The sequence below is a fragment of the Periophthalmus magnuspinnatus genome, chromosome 13, assembly GCF_009829125.3.
Source record: "Periophthalmus magnuspinnatus isolate fPerMag1 chromosome 13, fPerMag1.2.pri, whole genome shotgun sequence".
NCBI classification, from domain to species: Eukaryota; Metazoa; Chordata; class Actinopteri; order Gobiiformes; family Gobiidae; genus Periophthalmus; species Periophthalmus magnuspinnatus.
In genome coordinates, this window is record NC_047138.1 from 23,559,846 (window position 1) to 23,574,448 (window position 14,603).

At 38.7% G+C, this 14,603-nt stretch overlaps 1 protein-coding gene across 1 annotated transcript in view; it reads left to right on the forward strand.

The window, feature by feature from the left end:
- The window catches only part of LOC117380352 (high affinity cationic amino acid transporter 1), a 35,266-nt gene extending 21,596 nt beyond the window's left edge, over nucleotides 1-13,670 (forward strand). Inside the window, exons 5-12 of the mRNA XM_033977149.2 lie at nucleotides 3,445-3,578; nucleotides 4,148-4,370; nucleotides 5,485-5,624; nucleotides 7,695-7,797; nucleotides 8,305-8,507; nucleotides 9,764-9,915; nucleotides 11,311-11,419; nucleotides 11,491-13,670. Coding sequence (XP_033833040.1) covers nucleotides 3,445-3,578; nucleotides 4,148-4,370; nucleotides 5,485-5,624; nucleotides 7,695-7,797; nucleotides 8,305-8,507; nucleotides 9,764-9,915; nucleotides 11,311-11,419; nucleotides 11,491-11,663 — 1,237 coding nt within the window. The 3' untranslated portion in view covers nucleotides 11,664-13,670. The remainder of the gene's footprint in view (nucleotides 1-3,444; nucleotides 3,579-4,147; nucleotides 4,371-5,484; nucleotides 5,625-7,694; nucleotides 7,798-8,304; nucleotides 8,508-9,763; nucleotides 9,916-11,310; nucleotides 11,420-11,490) is intronic.
- The last annotated feature ends 933 nt before the right edge of the window (nucleotides 13,671-14,603 follow it).

The window sequence follows — 14,603 nt, forward strand, 5'->3', positions numbered from 1 at the left end:
TCGTGGCAAAGAGTGAAGATGGCCATGGACTCAGGAGTAGAGGACCTTATTTTTTGATGGATTGGATGCTGTTCTTGATCGGTAAGCGTGCTATCTGCTATTGATATAATTGTAGGTAAACTATATCGTGTGTAATCGTTAGCCCTCTGTACACATAGTGCACATTCAAACCATGCGCTCTTGCATATTTGTGTTTAGCTGTATGAATTAGACTTCGTTCGTCTATTGATTGAAAGGTGTTTTATTCCGCAGTTTGCATTATTGTAGGTAAAAATGTAAGATGTGCACACAGTACCATCTCATCTGTGTGCATGGGTGAGGTTATAGGTACAATGGATATAAAACATCTACACACCCCTGTTCAAATGCCAGGTTTTTGTCATGTAAAATAATGACAGCAAGACAAATCATTTCACAACTTTTTCCACCTTTAATGTGACATTTATCCTTTACAATGCAATTGAAAAACAAACTGAAAACTTTAAAGGGGAAAAATAGAAATTAAAAAACTTAAAATAACCTGGTGGCATAAATATGCACACCCTTAAACTAATACTTTGCTGTAATGAAAGCCAAAGGTGCTGCAACATTCAGTCTTCTGGAGTAGGAGCCAATCAGTGTGGCACATCTTGATGGTAATATTTGCCCACTCTTTGCAAAACTGCTCCAAATCTGACAGATTGCTAGGGCAATCTCCTGTGCATAGCCCTCTTCAGATCACCCCACAGGGGTTCAATGGGATTCAGGTCTGGACTCTGGCTGGCCCATTCCAAAACCTCAATCTTATTCCGGTGAAGCCATTCTTTTGTTGATTTAGATGTGTGCTTTGGGTCATTGTCGTGCTGAAAGATGAAGTTCCTCTTCATCTTCAGCTTTCTAACAGAAGGCCGAAGGTTTTATGCCAACACTGACTGGTATTTGGAAATGTTCATAATTCCCTCCACCCTGACTAAGGCCCCAGTTCCAGTTTCACTGTAGGTATGGTGTTATTTTAGTGACGAGCAGTATTGTTTTTGCGCCAAATATACCTTTTGGAATTATGTTCAAAAAGTTCAACCTTGGTTTCATCAGACCATAACACATTTTCCCACATGCGTTTGGAGATCGCAGATGTCTTTTTGCAAAATCAAGCCAGGCTTGGATGTTTTTCTTTGTAAGATAAGGCTTCCGTCTTGCCTGCCTACCCCATAGCCCAGACATATGAAGAAGACGGGAGATTGTTGTCACATGTACTACACAGCCAGTACTTGCCATAAATTCCTGCAGCTCCTTCAGTGTTGCTGTCGGCCTCTTGGCAGCCTCCATGATTAGTTTTCTTCTCGTCTTATCAACTTCGGATGGACGTCCTGTTCTTGGTAATGTCACTGTTGTGCCATGTTTTCTCCACTTGATGATGACGGTCTTCACTGCGTTCCATGGTATGTTTAATTCCTTGGAAATTCTATTCTTTTGTAGCCTTCACCTGACTGAGAGCTTTGAATAATGAGATCCCTCTGATGCTTTTGAAGCTCTGCGGACCATGGCTTGTGCAGGAAGATGTGGCTACAAAAATGTCAGGAAAAGTCTACTAGAACAGCTGACCTTTATTTGGGGTTGATCAGAGGCACTTAAATTGGTGACAGGTGTGTGCTGACTCCAGTTTAACATGAGTTTGAATGTAATCTGATTTATTGGTAATGAAAGAAAAACTCACAATAGGATTATTTAATATGATTTAGGTCATTGCTCATAGAAGGCCACTTTAGAATAGTCCAATGTTTTCCTCTAACCCTTCTTGGGTGTTTTTAGCTGTGTGTTTTGGGTCATTGTCCTGTTGCAAGACCCATGACCTGTGTCTGAGACCAAGCTTTCTGACACTGGCCAGCAAATTTCTCTCTAGAATCCCTTGATAGTCTTTAGATTTCATTGTACCCTGCACAGATTGAAGACACCCTATGCCAGATGCAGCAAAGCAGCCCCAGAACATAACAGAGCCTCCTCCATGTTTCACAGTAGGGGCGGTGTTCTTTTCTTGATATTCTTAATTTTTCCATCTGTGAACATAGCTGATGTGCCTTGGCAAAAATTCCATTTTTGTCTCATCCGTCCATAGGACATTCTCCCAGAAGCTTTGTGGCTTGTCAACATGTAGTTTGGCAAATTCCAATCTGGCTTTTTTATGATTTGCTTTCAACAATGGTGTCCTCCTTGGTCATCGCCCATCAAGTCCACTTTGGCTCAAACTACAATGGATGGTGCGATCTGGCACTGATATTCCTTAAGTTCACCTTTATTCTCTTTAGAAGTTTTTGTCGGCTCTTTTGTTGCCATTCGTATTATCCGTCTCTTTGATTTGTCATCAATTTTCCTCCTGCAGCCCCGTCCAGGGACGTTGGCTACAGTCCAGTGGATCTTAAATTTCTGAATAATATGTGTAACTGTAGTCACAGGAACAGCAAGCTGCTTGGAGATGGTCTTATAGCCTTTAAATTTAACATGTTTGTCTATAATTTTCTTTCTAATCTCCTGAGACAGCTCTTTCCTTTGCTTCCTCTGGTCCATGTTGAGTGTGGTACACACCATGTCACCAAACACAGTGACTACCTGTAGCCCTATATAGGCCCACTGACTGGTTACAAGATTGTAGACACCTGTGATGCTAATTAGTGAACACACCTTGGATTAACATGTCCCTTTGGTCACATTATTTTCAGTCTTTTCTAGGGGTACCATCATTTTTGTCCAGGACTGTTTCATGAGTTTATTTTTTTAACTAATTCTGTTGAAGCATGGTTGAAAAGCAATGTCGGAGTTTCATTAGTTAAATTTCATAGAATTTTTATTTATTATTACTTTTGTCAGATTCAAGTTATTTCTGTGACCATTGTAAGTTTTTCTTTCATTAACCGAAGGGTACCAACAATTTTGTCCACATGTGTAAATGTGCGCTGTCACTGGGCTCTAGATCGATTACCTGCACGCGGTGACTGACGGTGTTGAAGAACCATCTCCAATTCAGAATAGGCACAGGAGCTAGCAAGTTTCATTGCTATGACAGAGCCCCCCTCCCCTGTGGGCAAACACCAGAACTAACATCTAAGCATTGTATTGAAACTGCAAACATCAAGCAGTCTGGTGCCGTAAAGGCAATTGTAACCATGTGTGATTTTCACGATTATTAAAAAATGCCACAAATTGTTAATTGCAGACTTTTTTTTTTTTTTTTTTTTTGCGATTAGTGATATTATCGTATATCATCCCATCCCTAATAAATGTATACATACATACATAATAAATGTACACACACACCACACACATAAACATACACACATACATACAAACTCGCTCAGATGTCCTCTGTTCCCAGCTGAGGGCATCAGACATCTAATTAAATATTCAAAATCACTGCACACATTTTATGTAAAACTGAACACAAGTCTTCCCCAGTAACTCTGTTGTGTGCAGTATTTCCAGCGTGGTAGCCACAGAGAAGAACCTGGGCCAGGGTGGCTTCATGCCTTTTGGTCTACAGGGAGTGTTGTCTGGAGCTGCCACTTGCTTCTACGCCTTTGTGGGCTTTGACTGCATAGCTACCACAGGTACATGGAATGTTGTTTCTGCATGCATGTCCTGCTCAGACTTAAAATATAATTGTAGTTTTGACTAGTTTAGAATTTTATCTTTTATTTTTTCAAAATGACCGACATTACATGACACTTCTCACTAGTTTCATGGGCGACTGTTTGAAGCAAAATCTCAGAACACAGAACTAATTATAATTAACTAATTATCAGCGTGCTTTTGCACTCTAATGTTGTATTCACCAGTCATGCTTTTTGATATGATTTTTTTTTACATTTTTTATTGCAGTCGCAATAAAAAATGTAAAGTGCTCTCTCTGTGCGCACTGTCCACCAGGTAAGCATATGTTACACTACTTGGCATGGTGACAGACTGAAAATATTCACTCCAGACTATAGGGCATTCACTCCTAGACTATAGGGCATAATTATACTACTGCTTTCAATCAGAATTTCATGACCGTACACAAGACCAGTTAGTGCCAGTTAAAGCTCACATATGTTGGGTAATTTAATTTACTTATTTTTTCTTACGAGTAAGTCATCTTATTATTAGCATGGTATTTTACCTTTCTTTCATCATTTAGGGGAAGAGGTGAAGAACCCTCAGAGGGCCATTCCCATTGGGATAGTGGCCTCTCTCCTCATCTGCTTTGTGGCTTATTTTGGCGTATCTGCTGCCCTCACCGTGATGATGCCCTACTATATGCTGGACAAGAACAGCCCTCTTCCCGTCGCCTTCAAATATGTGGGCTGGGAGGGGGCTACATATGCTGTCGCCATTGGCTCTCTGTGCGCACTGTCCACCAGGTAAGCATATGTTACACTACTTGGCATGAGAGGTGATAGACTAAAAATATTCACTCCTAGACTTTAGGGCATAATTATACTACTGCTGCACTCCAGGCAACTGGGAATTGGGTTATTCTGGACGTTCCAGCTGAATTCACCTGTATGTAAACAACATGGCTAATGCTAAACCAAGGCTGACAAATTGTAAATGTTCTATGAATGTCTCTAATATGTTTAATAAGATAATATTGTTAACAAATCTTTTACATGGTTTATGTGATGGTGCTCAGAGCCACTTGGATCTGATCTGGTGATCGCTGTTGCTGTAATATGGGACCTCCAAAAAAAAATGTGACAAACTGTGACAGTTACCAGTTGCCTCGATAAGTGACTTTTTGATTTAACAAGATATACCAGCTAATGAACCAGCTTAGTCTAACCAGTGATAGATCAATTAAACTAGTTGACCAATATATCGCTTGGTCAATATATCAGGAAATATTTTCATTTTTAGGTCATCTGCCTTAAATCTCCAGCTCCAGCTGATTTTGTTTTGGTCGACCTGCTGCCTAAAGAGTACACACAAGACTTTATTTTAAGACTTTAATGTGTGGAGATTACTGCACAAAACGTGACTACACAGCTCTTATAGGTCTGTGGTAAAAAGGGGCTGTGGGTGAGTTTGTATTTTAAGTACCCAATTTGGGGAAAATAATCAAAATTGGCCCTACGCATTGGCCCAAAAATATCAGCAGAGCTTATTGGCCTTCAGTTGCTCTGGATTCTAAACAATCTGCTTCTAGTTCATATAATTATTTTTTAAATCTAAACATTTTATTAATGTTTGCATGGAACTTAATAATTAATCGTAGATTATAGTATCTGACAGATTACTTTTTTCATCTCTGTGTTATGACAGTCATTTATTTGTGATTTTTGTTTGTTTGTTCATGCTCTGTTTTTCATTTTCTTAAACACAAAGATGCAATTGTATGTAAACAATGTATTTTTGTTAGCTCTTCTTTTGACCATTTTACCATTGAGTTTCCTTTAGTAGTATGATTTTAAAATGACAGTATAAATATTATGATGTACTAATGTGCATGTGGTGTGTCTATCTCTCCCTCACTAGTCTACTAGGCTCTATGTTCCCAATGCCCCGCGTGATCTGGGCCATGGCAGAGGATGGCCTGCTCTTCAAATGTCTGGCTAAAATCAGCCCACGCACCAAAACCCCCCTAACAGCCACAGTGGCATCTGGTGTGGTGGCAGGTGAGGCTGGCTCTGAACCACTAACACACAGGGAGCCCTCTGCACCCTGTACCTCTGCTGGAGCACAGGGATTCAGCACCCAGTCACAGTCTATTCTGGGGGTCTATTCTATAGAATATTCTATGGAATAGGATTTCTATTGTTTATATATATATATATATATATATATATATATATATATATATATATATATATATATATATATATATATATATATATATATGTATATATATATGTATATATATATGTATATATATATGTATATATATGTATATATATAAATAAAGTATATATATAAATAAAGTATATATATAAATAAAGTATATATATAAAGTGAAATTGAGGAGATACATGAATTAATGAAACTTATAAGTCATGACTCTCCATATAAACATGTATGGACATAAAGTAGGCATAAAGTAATTGGTGCCTTAGGTGTGGCATATTGTTTGAATTTTAGAAATATCTACTTTGTGGAATTGCAAAAGAGTAGACCACACTACAATGGTACAACACCAGTTATTGACCAAGTCTGAATACCGCTGAGTCCCTGTGAGCCCAGAGCTGATGACATATTCCAGCCTATGTAAATGTGTGCCTCCTCCTGTGCGGCTCAGCCTCCTTGGCTCCATGTTTCCTCTGCCTCGCATTATCTTTGCTATGGCTCGTGACGGCCTGCTCTTCTCGCTCCTGTCGCGGGTCAGCGAGAGGAAGACCCCCATCATCGCTACCATGGTGGCTGGGCTGTTGTCTGGTAGGTAGCTGAATATGAGGTCAAACAGTGCCCTCTTGTGGAAGGAGGATGGTACAAAGATTATCTTTGTTGTCAGTGTTGTGTTGTTATTTCACTCGCAAGGACCATGCTACAACAACAGTGTATAATGAAAATATTTCCTGATAGAAGATATGGACAGATGTTGTGGCTGAGTAAAATCAGGACAGGAGCTGTCTCAGGTGGTTGTCCCAGCTGATTCCCCTTTATTGACTGTGATGCCTTAAGGTTGAAAGACAAAAAGGAGACACGGGGAGAGAGGGAGGGGTCGAGAGATTTCTGACAAGATGGTGTTGTGGTGATAGGCCTGTATAAATAGGGCTTCTGGGTAATTAGATGTGTGGTTGAGGAGAGCTGTGGCTCGTTGGAGAGGAGCAGGTGGAGGTTTAGGTGCGGCCCTGCTTCTGTATCGCAGTTTCAAATGGAGTTAATATGATTAACAAGATGTAATATATGTTATATGTGCAGGACTCCAGACTAATGATTTGATTTGGGTGCACTGGTGCACCTAAGATTCTCACTTGGGTGTACCAAAACCCACTGCTTATTTAAGCCAACGTAATTTTTTGTCCTTAAAATGCTTCAGCTTTAAGGGCTAAATAAATAACTTGCTTAGTTACTTTTAACCAGATTCATTCATAAATAATATTTCAACAGTGACTATTTTTATCTATTCAAAATTGTTTATTTGATCAAATAACATTGAAAATGCACCTTTGCTTTAAGTAATAAAATGAATTAGAAGCCAGTAAATTTAATTAATAAAAATCTATGAAATAAATATTGGCTTCAAAACTAGTCAGAGTGAGAGGTCTGTGCTTTTAAGGATCTTTACAGTTCACTATAGTAAGTGCAAAGTAAGACCTTACTTTCAGTTTGATGTCTTTTTTGGTCTAGTCTAGTTTTCTTTTTCACCTCATGCATCAGTAGCCTCATTTGAGTAACTAAACACAGTGTGGAGGATGTGCAGGTTTGATGCTTCACTTTAAAGATAAATACAGTGTGTCTTTCACAAACATGAAAAAGCCAAACTTATGATCTCTGTGGTGCATTTAGATGTGTGCACCAGAGCATGACCTCAGCCTCTGCAGCTTTGACTGGCTTTAGCTTTAGCGTCTGGTCAGAGGTGAGGGCACAATGAAAGAATAATATTTTTTTCTTTTAGTTGTCAATTAAAACAATAATTGAAGTGTGTTCTATATTATTTAATCAGGCACACTGGAGTCCTGATGTGTATGTGTTCAAAAACATGGCTCTTGGCAAAATGTCCTTAAATAAACAATGTCTGTTCTCTGCAGCGGTGATGGCTTTCCTATTTGACCTGAAGGACCTGGTGGACCTGATGTCCATTGGCACTCTGCTGGCATACACACTGGTGGCTGCCTGTGTGCTGGTACTCAGGTATCTGATGCTACACTACATGGCCTGATACATGTTCGTGAATGAAAAGATATTATGCGAAATTGTCTGCTTTTGAGCATGTAACAGCATTATAATTTTGTTTTCAATTTAAAACACAAGAAATTTTGCAAAGCCCTACGTTTCCATCATATTTAACTCACAAATTCCTATTAAATTTTGTATTCTCTAGCTAATGAATATGTCTTTAAGTAGTAGGTTTTATGAACTAGGTCAAGTGTATTCCTCCAAAGTCTGAGATCTCCAAATCATATAGTGTTATGGCAACAATTGGCTGTAGACTAATTTAAAAATATCCAAGCTCATGATTTTGATTTGTAACCTATTCTGTCAAGATGCATGTACAAATAAATAATTCCATTGATTGCTCAGGCCTAGCTGGAGTTGTATTGTAGATTTCATGGTTCATACTTCGTTATTTCCGTAACTGCAAATACATTGACTATGGGATAGTAAAAGTCCCACTTCTCTATATTGTATGTCACCCAGGTACCAACCCGAGCAGCCCAGTTTGGCATACGAAATGGCCAGTACGCAGGAGGACGAGGCGGACGGAGCGGAGTCTGTGATGGAGAGCACAACAAACATGTTGCCTAGCGACGGCCTCACACTCAAGAACCTGCTCTCCCCTCCCAACCACGAGCCTTCCCGCCAGTCCGGATCTGTGGTCAACATCTGCACCAGTCTGCTAGGTCAAAACTACAACACAAACATGCATTGTACAATCTAGATGAATATCTGATTAGTTATTTTCAGTTCAAAAACAGGCCAACATTGTAGTATGTAGGGATAGGGCAATATAAAAATTTAGACTCACGATTATTTTGACCAAAATAATCTTGATTAAAGGTAGGATCAGAGTTTACAGTCACTAAAACATCAATTACCATAAATTTCGGACTATTGATCGCACCTGAATATAGGCTGCACCAGCTGAATTTAAAAAGAAAATACATTTTGTACATATATAATCCACACTTGAATATAAGCTGCACGTTTTCATGTTATAACATGAGATATTTACACAGAAAGAAGGTGAATTATAGGTATTCAGATTAATTCATGGTTGTAAAACCATGCACCGCTGTTAGCAAGCTGTGCAATCAGCTGTGCAAAGTGCTATTCAGCTAGTGCTAACCTAGCGATAGCAAAGTCAGCACAAACATGTACAATTATTCATACAAATCCAAACTAACACAAACTACATTCAATAGTTTTATTTCACATGGTATGTTACTTCCGATGGATATTTTCGGTTTCAGTTTTTCAAGTTTGTTAAACAATGCAGGATGGTTGTCTGTAAATGTGCATGTAAGTTGCTCATGTTTGCCCACGGAGCCAAGACTTTTTTTCAGCAGCCTCTGCAGATTGGTGGCTCATTGTCTTGTTGGTCTTGTTTTTCAAAACCCTAATAATTCCACACATCAGAGTTCACCTTCTTGGCTGGAGGATATCAAATTTCAGTTGGTACAATCGTCAAGTCACTAAGGCTCCAATTATTTAGACAGTAGTTTAAACTTCACTCCTGGAGTGAGTTGTTTAAAAAGTATCATTCGGTTCAAAATGCACATTGTAAACATATATTGCAAATTGAAAATCACAATTTGTTTTTTTTTTTCTTCAAATTTGTGCAGCCCTAACATGATTTGTAGACATAACAACACAAAGACAACTGGGAACTAAGTGCCATTAACAGTTGTGTGTGTTGTTGTGTCGAGAATTGGGGGCTAAAATCTGTATACACCCTCCGATCATGGAGACCTACTTTCTGAGGTGGCAGACAAAAATAATTCATAAATAAAAAAGGTAGAATAGAGAATATAAAAAAATAAAATATCTTGCATAATAAATATAACAATTATAATGCATGAAAAGCTAAATTGCAGCTTTTTTTGTTTTCATTTTAGTTTTGTTTTTCTTATCTAATGTTGGCGTCTTACTCCTGCAGGCGTATTGGTGTGCATCTTTGGGATTGTGGCAGTTCAAGGAGGAGTAGCTCACTGGTCTCTGGCTCTCCTTTGCACCATCTTCATCATCTGCTTCATCATCACTTTCATTGTCTGGAGGCAGCCACAGAGCAAAGCAAAAGTGTCCTTCAAGGTAAAGAAAGTGAATCTCCCATTTGTGTGTTGTACTGATTTGTTTCCTGCCTAGGGGCTGTCCTGTCAATTAAAACTGGAAAAATTTCACAGCCCTATGATCCAGTATTTTAGGACCTGAAGCTTAAAGTTTGATGTATTCTAAAAATTGGCATGAATAATTTTAATAATAATATTTTGATTAATTTTAAGTCACCTGCTTGCCTTATGAAAATGTTTTTTTTTTCTGTAATGTTCCCCATTATGGTATAAACTTATCTATCAAAGTTCTATTAAATTCCAAGCATTTTTTTATTGCTTAAAAATACTGGTTTAGTGGTGTTGTCTCCATGGAGATTGTGTTTTTATGCCATTCTGTAAAACATTCCATGCAAAACAATAGGTTCTCCAATTCCACCTAAAAAGGTACATAGTGCTCCTTATGAACATCTATGAAGTTCAACGTTCACTCCAGAAGTAAATTTCCCATTTCCCCAAAAAAACGCAAATATTAAGAGTTTAGACGTGGCAAAGGATTACATTTATCACCTATAATTAGCTAAATGTTTTAATATCCTACAGGTTTATACAGTTTCAGAAGCTGATTTAAATAATAGTAAATAGATTTTATGGTCATTAGTTAAAAAGTACCCGATTAGCCTGAGCACGTTTTCAAACCCTTTTTTTTTTTTTTTTAATCTATGGGAAAAATTTATGGGAAATTTACTTCCGGTGTTCAATTGAGTTGATGTGCCCATCAAGTTGACGTGGCCGCTCTTCACACGCTCTGAACTACAAATATGTGTGCTTGTTTTAGCTTGTTTCTTGCTAAATAGTCAGATTCAAAGAGTCAGTCGATTTAAGAACAAAGTTTAAAAACAGGACTATAAATGGTTGTTAAGGTTAGGACTTGGAAATGATTAAGGTTAAGATTTGGTTGTTAGGAACAGAGTTAGAAAGCTCGACTCTGTCCCTAAGCCAAAGTAACTTTGAACACTACAGGACACCTTGTGTAATAATGCTTTAATATGACGTTAAACTAGAATTCATACTTATGTTGAAAAAATGTCAAATATTTAATAAATTCAGATCAACGCAGGTATATATTTCGACAAGCTAGCTTTTTTGTTTTTTGTTTTTTTTTTGCCAACGCTGATGTTCCGGCATATCCTCTTGAAAAGGCATGTCAGCTTGGCAGAACAACATAACCAGGTGGTAAAGGGCCACTGGTAAGGGCTGATACTGTTACAACCCTATTGTCATTTTATCCTCTATTTGGCCAGCCACTCTCCGTTGTGTGTTCTCATTGTCTATTCTGTCAGTTTATCATCGAAAATAAGTTTCTGTTGTTGGATTTAAATGTTTATGTTGCAGTGCAAAAACAAAACAAATGCAAAAAAATGACTTCTTCTTTCAGGTGCCACTACTGCCGATTGTGCCAGTAGCTAGTATGTTCATTAATGTGTACCTCATGATGCAGCTGGACAAAGGGACATGGATACGCTTTGCTATATGGATGGCCATAGGTAATACACTTCATCATTTTCTTCACCAAACAGAATGGGCTCTGGAGGTCACACTTGTGCTTTCCCTCCAGGTTTAGTGATCTACTTTGGCTATGGCCTTCGGAACAGCACTGAAGCAGCGCTGTCCAAGTCGGACTCATTTGGACTGTCCAGTGCAATAACAGGAGAGCCCATGTCCACAGAGAAGGAGGTCTTTCTGCATGACTCCCCCACTGGCCCTGGAGAGGACGATGATGAGTCATAATCAATGATATCAACGGCACAAATATCATATTGGTCACAAATTTTCTATGAACAAATAAGTAACTTGAATGTTCCCCTCATACCTATAGGTAGCATTTCATTTTTGCACTTTTTCAAATTGGACTATATGAACAAAAGCACACTTTTTATACAATGTGTTATTTATTGTCAGAGGTTATTTTGAATTCCTTACCCACAGCTGTCTTGGGCGTCTTTGTATTTGGTCCATGTATTTCGGTTTTAGTAGTTCCTAAAGCCATATTTAAAAATATTTTAGCTTCATTTGTGCTGAGGTTCTGTATCCAAGAGTATTTTTTATGATCACTTTCATGAGAGTGTATATCCCTTATGTAGTCTGTTTTCTTTAGCTAGCATACATTTGAACTTGTGTTATTGATGTGTGGATACTGCACAGTATTTTAACTTCCCAAACATTGGATCACTGCCATGGATCTATTAAAATAATTGTATAGGGTATTGCTAGCTTTGACCTGTCTCAAGTACAACGAAAAAATCCCCCCTGCCCAAAAAGGATTTTTTTCATAGGTTAGTGCGGTCACGTGGTATGACATGAATGAGCATGTGAGCGATGTGAATGAGTCGCGAATAAGCCACAGGTTTAAAACACTGTTCAGCAGCTCCTGGAAGCATAAACTTTATCATTTGTAGTTTATTTATTATTCCCTTTTCTGCTTCATGCTCGCTCTGCTCTGCTCGCTCTCGTCGTGCAAAGTTTTATGGGAGTAGCTCAACTACGCACTGTCCGTGGGCAGGACCAGATGTATCTATTCGCTAAAGGCTAAAATCGTGACATGCGCCATTGACTTCATTGGAGGGCCATGTTTAGACCCCGGGGCTTGGCCACAGTTAACTGACAAAATGGCAGCTTTTCTTCACTGATATTACCCAGATATTTTACAAAATATTTAAACTAATATATGACATTACCTAATACTGACAATTTAGAGCTCGTACTGCTGTACTAGATACTAGACAATAGACATTGTATTCTGGATGTAATATGACCTTATCAGGGGAGCTCATGGTACTCTCATTGTGCTTTCCCTGTATAAATAAAAATAAATGAAAATAAATATGTTAAGATTAGGCATTCAAAGAATGCAGAACCTGATACACGGATGCATTTCTGCCATGCAGGTTTTCTGTTATGTTGAACCATTTTGAACCAAAGAAAATGAGCTGCTTTTCTACAGAAAACCTTTATTTAAGTGTCAAGTGCCTGAAGCAGAATGAGAATCTATCTGTCTCTTCTATCTATCTCATCTGGTGCAGTATTTATATATGATACAGTACGCTGTAATGTCTTTAATGCATTGTTTGTAGGTATGCTTCGCGAAATATGCATGCCATCAAACTAGCTTTGCCATTGTCTGATTCAATTAATTTTCTTCTCAGAATATAACAATAGTGGAAGTGCTCATTACATTGTAGAATAAAACAGAACTGGTCTAGAGTAATGAATCATTCATGTAAATGCAGATGAAATATTATGTTTTTATTCTTTTAAAAAATATATGATTTTTAAAATTTGTTTTTATTTTGTTTTTTTGTGCACATCTGCAGCTTCCTGTAAATAGATTTTATTTGCTTAGTGATAACTGTGGTTGTGGATGGAAATAGGTGGCCACAATTAAAGTTTAAGCCTAGGCCTACAGAAGATCTTAATGCAGTCTGGTGTTTTTAAAGTTTGTTACTGACTTTCTGCTGTTATTGGAGCTGATGACATTTTCTGCTGTAAAAATGTGTCGATTGTTTGTTGTTGTTTTTTTAATGGGACCCAATAGTCATAATTATTGACTGTGACTTTTAAAAATAACATTGGGCAATGGTTTTAAGTTTACTCACAAAATTACAAGGCCAGCTGAGAATCACACCTTTGTTATGTTTGCTACACTTCTATATATCATGCTTTAGATTGGATTTCCAAATACTTGTCAGCTTGTTTCTGTTGATATAAATGCCATTGTAAATAAACCTCTTGTGTCATATTCAGTTGTTCATGTCTCTTGTGACTCATAACATCTTAGCAACAGACCCAAGTAAAACCTAAATTGCATAATAAAAAAAGTGATGTATTAGCCTATATTTCTCCATGTTATAAGTTTTTTCATTCTCAGTAATGGGAAGAATGTTACTAGTGAAAATATTTAGTTGCAGAATACCAGATACCAGCTATTTCATTATCCATGCAATAATCCCCAAATCCACATAATGCCCACAATTTTGTATGTGTGTTTGTTTTCTTTATCAAATTCAGATTCCTAGGATACTTTGAGACGATGACTCTCAACTCACATTTTGCTAAAGTAAAATTTTTTCCTAAACTCAATCAACAGGGAGATTCACGTCCATGTGCCGGCGGCATAGCAAAAAAGTGTGTGGACAATATAAAGCGCTGTACTGTGTAAATCTGTCACCTTTCCCTTGAACACTCAATTGGGATACTTTGTCTGCATCTGGGGGGAAGGAGCCTGAGCTTGTGCGGGAGGTTGAGCATTACCGACTAGATATAGTCGCCCTCGACAGCTTGGGCTCTGGAACCCAACCCCTTGAGAGGGGCTGGACTCTCCATTTCTCTGGTGTTGCCCGCGGGGAGAGGCGGCGAGCTGGTGTGGGCTTGCTCATTGCCCCACAGCTCAGCCACTTCGTGTTGGGGTTCACCCCGGTGAACGAGAGGGTCGCGTCCCTGCGCCTTCGGGTCGTGGACAGGTCTCTCACTGTTGTGTCGGCCTACGGGTCAAACTGCAGTGCAGAGTACCCGGCCTTCTTGGAGTCCCTGGGAGGGGCACTAGACAGTGCACCGACTGGGGACTCCGTTGTTCTCCTGGGGGACTTCAACGCCCATGTGGGTAACGACAGTGACACTTGGAGGGGCGTGACTGGGAAGAACGGCCTCCCTGATCTGAACCCGAGCGGTGCT